This window comes from Cynara cardunculus (assembly GCF_001531365.2).
Source record: "Cynara cardunculus var. scolymus isolate 2C chromosome LG 15, CcrdV1, whole genome shotgun sequence".
Classification (NCBI taxonomy): Eukaryota; Viridiplantae; Streptophyta; class Magnoliopsida; order Asterales; family Asteraceae; genus Cynara; species Cynara cardunculus.
Genome location: NC_037542.1, coordinates 1,756,507 through 1,764,924, shown reverse-complemented (window position 1 = coordinate 1,764,924; position 8,418 = coordinate 1,756,507). Strand labels below are relative to the sequence as shown.

Genomic DNA, 8,418 nt, shown 5'->3' with positions numbered 1-8,418 from the left:
ATCTATGAAAACTCTCATGGCTCCTTCTCTCACGCTGAACATGGACCGAAATGGGAAACCTGTAAACGTTACCACTTACAAAGGAATGATTGGTTCCTTGCTATATCTTACAGCTAGCCAACCTGATATCAGGTATTCTACCTGTCTCTGTGCAAGATATCAATTTGAATCTAAAGAATCTCATCTAATTGCCAAAAAATGCATCTTCAGATATCTGAAGGGTACTCCTAATATGGGACTCTAGTATCCCAAAAACTTGGGTTTCGACCTAATCGGTTATGTAGATAGTGGTTTTGCAGGTTGCAAGATAGATAGGAAGAGCACTACAGGAGGCTGTCAATTTCTTGGTGGAAAGTTGGTGAGCTGGACAATCAAAAAGCAAAATTCAGTGTCCACATCAACTACTAAAGATGAATAAGTAGCCGCTGGAAACTATTGTGCCCAAATTCTTTGGATGAAAAACCAACTCAGTGATTATGATCTTCAGCTCTCTAAGATCCCTACTTATTGTGATAGCACCAGTGTCATTGTCATTGCCATTGCAAACAATCTTGTACTTCACTCTAAGACCACACATATAGATATCGAATATCATTTTATCAGAGATCATGTTATGAATGGTGATATTGAACTTCACTTCGTACCCACTGAGTACCAACTAGCTCATCTATTTATAAAACCTCTTGATGAAACAAGATTCAATATTTTAATAAGCAAACTTGGAATGGTGAACCCTGAGGATTAATTCCTTTAGCTCTAAGCATCACTCAGTGATACAAAGTGAAATGATTTAATGTTTCTTATTCTATCACTGAACTATTAAGTTAAACGTATTTTCCTCTCTAAGGTATGTGTACTTATCTCTTCTTACTCAAAACTTAAAACTATTGTTGAACACTTTCTTTATTCAGTGATCGAAATGTTTTAAAAGAAAAAGGCTAATGAATGGTCATATTTTATAACGTCATTAAAAAAATTTGTACTAATTTCACGCGCGTCCTTCTAACACACATTTGTCCATTTCTCTTCGAACCAATCACCGTAAAATGACGTGCAAAAGAAATCATCATTGCATTTTTTTCGGAGCGTCATTTTCCTCTCTCTTCTTTCTCTCTCATCTCACCTATAAATACCTCTCTTACCCTCTCTTTTTTCCCTTACACGAACAACTCATACATAGGAAACTCTCTCTTTGTTATTGTATGCAAGCAAGAACTCCCAAAAACCCTTCAAACCAGTTTCTTCTTTTTCTCTCTAAAATAGAAATGGTTGTTGCATCGAACGTGAACTTTCCTCTTAAAGATTGTTCCTTCAAACCGAAAAATTGCGTTGCACTACTGAAAATCCCCGTAGATAAACCCCAGTTTGCGGATGTAGCTTCATTCCTCAAGAACTGTGTTCTGGATTTGCTCTCACCTTCCACCCTGTAATGGTGAAGGATATCCTAAGGCAGTTCTGGTACATTGCTGAAGCAAAGACCCTTAAAGACAAGGATGCAAATGTCGTCATCATTATATTATGTGAGATCAATAATATTACAGTCAGTTTTGTCTTATTAACGGTTCAGACTACTCTCGACCCCTAAAGTCCGTTCCCTACTCCCGATATCCAGACAGTGATCATATCGTCAAATTTCTGGACGATATTCACTACGACTGACCCTAGAAGAAAAAATTTAATGCTAAGCTCAACAAGTCTCTGACATAGATCGAGAAGAACCGGATGTCAACGATCTAGCAATACATGTTTTCTCATTTCATTCAATGCATGGGTGGAAAATACAGGATGCCAAGATCAAGCAAGCAGGGTGGCGCTGAGCATCAGTTGTTTAATCATCATAGACATCAACGTCAACTACGCTTAGCTAATATTTGATGATCCCCTACTTAATCTGAACAAACGTCAATGGGAAAAGGTGGTTCCTTACACCAGGTTTCTAAGCTGGATTCTAGCCAGAATCTTAACAACAAAGTACCCGGCTCAAAGCGACCTCCCTTCTTCTTCTTCTCCTCCTTCTTCTCCTCCTTCTTCTCCTCCTTCTTCTTCCATGTGTGGCAAACCCCCCTCAATCATTCCCAGTTAATATCCCCTTATCCTCTCGAAAGAGGACACCATCTGAAACCACTCTTAATCCCTCAAAGAGGGTTAAGAAAGCCAAAAAGAAAAAAGCCATCTAAGCTAGCTGAGACCTCTCCACAGGTCTCAACTATTGAACTTCACCTTACCCCAAGGCATCCACTATTACCCTCCCTTCCTCTTCAGTTGATGTCATATGTGTAGCTCCTACCCCAACCACTTTAGTGACTCAAGTCACTAAATGTGTGATTCCCAGCAGCCACTGCTGATCCTTCACATCTCTTCTCAACCATTCTTTTCTCCCCTCTTTCTTTGGTCTCTATTAGACGAGCTAATGACCCGATAATGGTTGTATTCATTATTGGTGAAGCTATCACCACAGAACTTGATGATGTTCCTCTCAAATCCGTCAGCAATATGCGGTTGATCCTCTCGACAACGCATTTGAGATGCTCAACGATAATCCTTTGGATACCGCTGATGAACCCTCAGGTATACACCAAACCCCCTTCCTTTATTTCTTTGTTACTAACCCCGAGCTTTCTCATTCTTATACAAAAGAACTTTAATTATACAAGAATTCACTAAAAACTCAATAAAATAATATTAGTTCGAACAAATTTACCAATATATCCTTCATGCACTACCAAACAGGGCAATATTTCCGGCAACTTTGATGTCGTCTTCCCTTGTGACGATGGAAGGTAATCTGCCGGTAAATTCCTGGCGGATTATGTTCACCGAAAATACCCAGTTTTCTAGTAGTGATGTATGTATGAAATACATCCAAAGTGAACTTGTTTTTTCAATTGAAACAAAAAGAATAACACGAGATAATTGTTGTTTAAAATTCATGCATTACATGTTGCATTTGATTCATAAGATAATTGTGAAAGCTTACTATGCATATATTAGTTTTTTGTCTTTCTAAAGGTTTATTGTAAATCAAATAAAATTTCTCACTGAAAAATAAAATTTGTTATCTAAATCTTAACATCCAAACAAATAACTAACGGGCTTTTGGTTTAATAGAATGGTTTTAAAACATTATTATTATAAACAAATCCACGAAATCACATGAAATATCAACTTTGGATTTCAAACTGAATTCCAATTCAATCTCATGTTTTTTTAACAGGATTTTGAAATCACATGAAATATCAACTACCTCCATGGGATTTCAAAATCCTGTTCAAACCAAACATGAGACTGAATTGGAATTCAGTTCGAAGTCCCTTGAAATCCATTCCAATCCTACAAATCAAACGAGGTCTAAGAACATAAATCTCTCTCTCTCTCAAAATTTAGGAGAGATTCTATTGAGCATCGGACATGGTCGGTGGATGAAGGTTTTATGAAGCTTCAAAACTTATGCTTGTGCAATATTAACTCATAAACTTGAATTTAAGAACGTATGCTTCAATAAAAAAAAGGCTTTGTTTTTAGTAAGTTGTTTTTAGGTTTTTTTTACTAAATGCTTTATAATATAGTAAGACACACGTATATGTGTGTGGGCGCATATACACTCATACATATATACATACATACATAAATATATACATACATGCATGCATATATACATACATACACACATACATACATTCACGTGAAAGGTTTGATATTCAACGCTTCATCTTGGTTCTTGTTTCTTAACAACTATCGAAATGAAAAAATATATATCTTTTTGGACTTTTGGTCCTCCTCGTAAAACAACTTCTATTTTGAACCCATTTTTAAGGATAGACCATAAATGGAATTCAGAAAAATTGAAGTTTAGAGTTCGAAGAGTTTTTTAAAAAATAGCATAAACAGAAAGAAAAGCTTTTTTATTAATTGTTGAATTATCAAGTTGTGCCTCTTAGTTGGATTGGTATCTCATTACGGGGTGGCGATAGCGTTTAAACTGTGACTAAATTAGTTTTTTGCTTATTTCTTTAGATTTTTTTTTTGCTTTCTTGCTCTGTTCAATATTTTTCGTAATGATTAAGGGGGTGTTCGGGATTGCTTATTTAAAACAGCTTATGTTTTTCTATAAAAGTGCTTATCAACTTATTATAAGTTAACTTTTCAAAAACTGCTTATTACCGGTTTGACATCGATATAAATTGCTTATCCAAACACTCAAAAGTGTTTGTTAACAATGTCACACCGAAATAAATCAATAAATTGTTTTTATAAGGAATCCCAAACACCCCTAAGTTGTTTGGTGTTTTCTTGTGGCTTTTCTTGTGATGCCTTTAGTTTGCTTGTTAGTTTGTGGTAGATGGTTTTTTTGTTTTTACGTCTCACTGAAACTTTGTGTTACCGTATAATTTTATAGCCTATATTTCTTATTATGTTAATAACAAATTAAAAACAATATTAAAAATAAATTATAAAATATTAAAAGAAGACTTTATTTTATGAAGAGTAAATTTCGTTTTTCGTCTATGTGGTTTCTTAAGAATTGTGTATTTCGTTTCTAGGATTTTGAAATTTTGATTTTTGTTCCTATGGTTTGCAATTTATTTATATTTTCGTCCCTGAGATCAAAACACTAGTTTCAAGGTGACGTTTGGTTCGCAAAATGTTTTTAGATGGAATGAAATATGTTAAAAGAATTTGAGTTTGAAGGAATTGGAATTGAATGTTGTTAGGTTTGATCACCTGTTTGGTTGTCATACATTATAATGGAATCTGTTAAGAAATTGGAACTTGTCTGTTTAGTTCACATAATGTAGCTTTGGAATTGGAATGAAATATTGATTAATGACCAAAATGCGTTTTTTGAAAATTTTAATTTTTTTAAAACTAAAAATACTTTAATAAAACAATTATTTAATATGTAAAACAATTATAAAATACACAACCCAAATATAATCATAACAATGTTACTAAATCAACGATGGTCAGTGATGGTTCAGATAAGTGGTCGTCCACGGTAGTTTAGATCGGTGGTGGTGGACAGTGGTTCAGATGGCAGTGGTCGGCAGTGGTTCAGATCGATGGTGGCCTACTATGGTTCAGATTAAGGTGGTCAATTGTGGTTCAGATGGACGGTGGTTTAGATCGGCGGTGGCGGCGGTGGTTCAGATCGGTGGTTGTTCAAATCGTTGGTGGTCGGCGGTGTCGGGCAGCGATTCAGATCAGTGTTAGTCATCGGTGGCTGGCAGTGTTTCAGATCGGTGGTGGTCCGTCGTGCTTTAGGTGGCAGTGATCAGATGTGGTTCAAACCGATGGTGGTTCAGATCGGGGGTGATTCAGATCGGTGATGGATCAGATTGGTGGTTGTTCAGATCAATGATGGTCGATGGTGGTTCAGATCGGCGGTGGCCGGTGGTGATTTAGATCGGTAGTAGTTGGCGGTGGTTTAGATCGATGGTGGTACGTGGTGGTTCAGATGACGATAGTCGATAGTGGTTCAGATCGGTGGTGGTCCATGGTAGTTTAGAAGGCAATGATCGGCGGTGGTTCAGATCAGTAGTGGTCGATGGTGGTTCAAATCAGTGGTGGTTTCAGATCGGTGGTAGTCGGTAATGGTTCAGATGGCGATGGATGGCGGTGGTTCAGATGACAGTCGTCGACAGTGATTCAGATCAATGGTGGTCAAAGGTGGTCTGCGATTGTCATATTGGATTTCGTGAGATTAGAGTATATTGGGTTAAAGACATGTTTGGTATTATTGAAATAGAGAATTTTATTCCATCAAATTTGTCATGTTGTCGCTAAATAATGTTAAATTTTATTTATTTGTGGAATTTATAAGATTTTAAAGATTGCTTTCATGAAGAAGAAAAAAACCAAACAAAAGAACGAAATTTGGTCAATGAAATTCAACATTCCAATTTTATCTCAGAATTTGCGAATCAAACTCCTCTAAGTATTAAAGGCTAAAATAGAAATGAATCATAAATCATATAGATGTAAAAAACAATAAATTTTAAATCATAAAAACGAAAAAGATAATAAATTATTAACTATAAAGATGAAAATTATAATTTCAAAATCATAAAAAGAAAAGTAAAAATCTTCAACAAACTTTAAGGACTAAAAACGTAATTTACCATTATAAATTTCATATTGTTTCAAGAACAACCAAACCCATGATTGCCAACTCCTTTTACCGCACATGACACGTCTAAGTAGGCACGCACCCCACCCCCACCCCTGTCTAAATTATAAATCCAAATCTTTTCAGCTTTATTTCTTCCAATCATCAAAATAAATACACAAAAAACATGTCATCATCAGCCACCCACAAACGTTCTTCTTCATCTCCAATGCCTCAACGCCGCCGCACTCCCCTCCACCACCCTTCACCGCCACCACCACTGCTCTCCTCCAAACCCAACCTCACCACCACCCTCTACCATACCCACATCGGTGTCTTCGCTGTCACTTGGTCTCGAACACTCTTTGGTCGTTCCCTCTACATCCATCTCCTCCCCACAACCACCATCGCCACCGCCGACGACGATGATTCACTGTCTTCCACCACCACCACCTCCACTTCCTCATTCCACCTCCAAATTAAACCCTTCATTTTCTGGAACAAACATGGATCCAAAAAGATTCCTGTCCCCAGAAACCAAAACGAGTTCATCCACATCTACTACGATCTCTCTCGAGCCAAATTCGCGTCGGGTCCGGAACCCATTTCAGGATTCTACATCGCCGCAGTTATCTCCGGCCAAATGGCACTCCTCATCGGAGACTCCCCCAAACAAGCTTACTCCAAGGCCAAACCCACAAACCCCGATAAAACCCAGATCACCGTTCTCCGACGGGAACATATTTTCGGCATAGCCACCAAAAAATACAACACCAAAGCAACATTCCGGGGTAAAACACGAGATATAACCATAGACTGCACTCGAATCGCCGCCGGAGAAGACTCCAGATTATGCTTCTATGTGGACAACAAAAGGGTATTGGTAGTGAAGCATTTGAATTGGAAATTCAGAGGGAATGAACGAGTAGAAATGGATGGAGTTCATATTCAAATTTCGTGGGATGTCCATAACTGGCTTTTCGATGAAGAAATTGAAGATGGATACGCATTGTTCATGTTTAGATTTGAGAAATCAGGGTTTGATTACCATGAAGATGACAAGTACCTAGCCAGATTAAATGCATCTGGATCTGGTCTGATAGGATTGGGATCAGGATTTGGGTTTGGATTCGAGAAGAAGAAGATGCAGAAAGGAATGTCTCGAACGGCGGCCGGAAGCTCCTCGTCGTCGTCTCTGTCATCGTTGTCGTCGGGATGTGGATCGGTGATGGAATGGGAGAGTGTGGAGGAGAATGAACTAAAAACCCCCTCTGGTTTTTCATTGCTTGTTTATGCTTGGAAAAGTTAAAACCAGATTCTAAGTAGTTTTTTTCTTTTTCTTTTTTGAATTTTTTTTGTATTAATTTTCTAAAATTGAGAAAATTTACGTATAACTATTTGTTGTTGGTTGTTTATTTTTTAACAAAAAACCTTGTTAAAAGTGGTCATAATTGAAGTATATCTGATATGATACGTTTTACTGTATGGTTCTGAAGAATACAGAGCAAGTCATGCGTAGACTGATAGTCTCAATGTTAACCAGATACCTTTTAATCATACTTGTGTATATGTAGAAATTTTGTCCCTCTCTAACACAACTATTTTGGAAAGAAATTTAAAACGGTTTCATGTATCATTACACGTATAATTACATAAGTTCCATTTACGATCGTTAGATATAAATGTGGATTGATAGTTACTAATCTTATAAAGAATAGTTGTATTGATACTTAGAGGGTGTTTGAGATTGCTTATAAAACAATTTATTGACTTATTTCGATATGCCATAGGTAATAAACACTTTTGAGTGTTTGAATAAACGATTTATACCGGTGCCAAAAGGTAATAAGAAGTTTTTGAAGAAGTTAAACAATTTTAACTTAAAATAAATTAATAAGAACCTTTGTAGAAAAATATAAGTTGTTTTAAATAAGCAATTATAAACACCCCTAATTATTAGTAGATCAATTTGATCAGATTTAATTTATCTTTTAATAAGAAAAAACAAATATTTTATGATATTTTTCATTATTATTAAATACAAATGTCGATGGGAAGTTATTAATTCTGCAAAATTTGGTTATAAAAAGAACTCTGACTGCAAATATTTTATACATTAATTTAATTGTTTGTGGTTTTTAGAAGAAAAAAAATATAAATAATTACAAAAAGTACAATAAAATTAAAATTCAATAGGTCATCGAGATCCACACTTTTACCTCTTTATCCCTCATTTTTTGCAATTTAGTGTTATTTAATTACATCGGATGTTATTAATCTGATTTTTTATAATAAAGAAATATTATAATTTA

General features: G+C 36.0%; 1 protein-coding gene across 1 annotated transcript; it reads left to right on the top strand.

Annotated features, from left to right (window-relative positions):
- Nucleotides 1-6,289: 6,289 nt before the first annotated feature.
- LOC112528375 lies at nucleotides 6,290-7,446 on the top strand. Its single transcript, XM_025139393.1, has one exon. It carries the CDS (start codon nucleotides 6,294-6,296, stop codon nucleotides 7,413-7,415), a length of 1,122 nt encoding a protein of 373 aa, XP_024995161.1. The 5' UTR covers nucleotides 6,290-6,293; the 3' UTR covers nucleotides 7,416-7,446.
- Nucleotides 7,447-8,418: the final 972 nt, after the last annotated feature.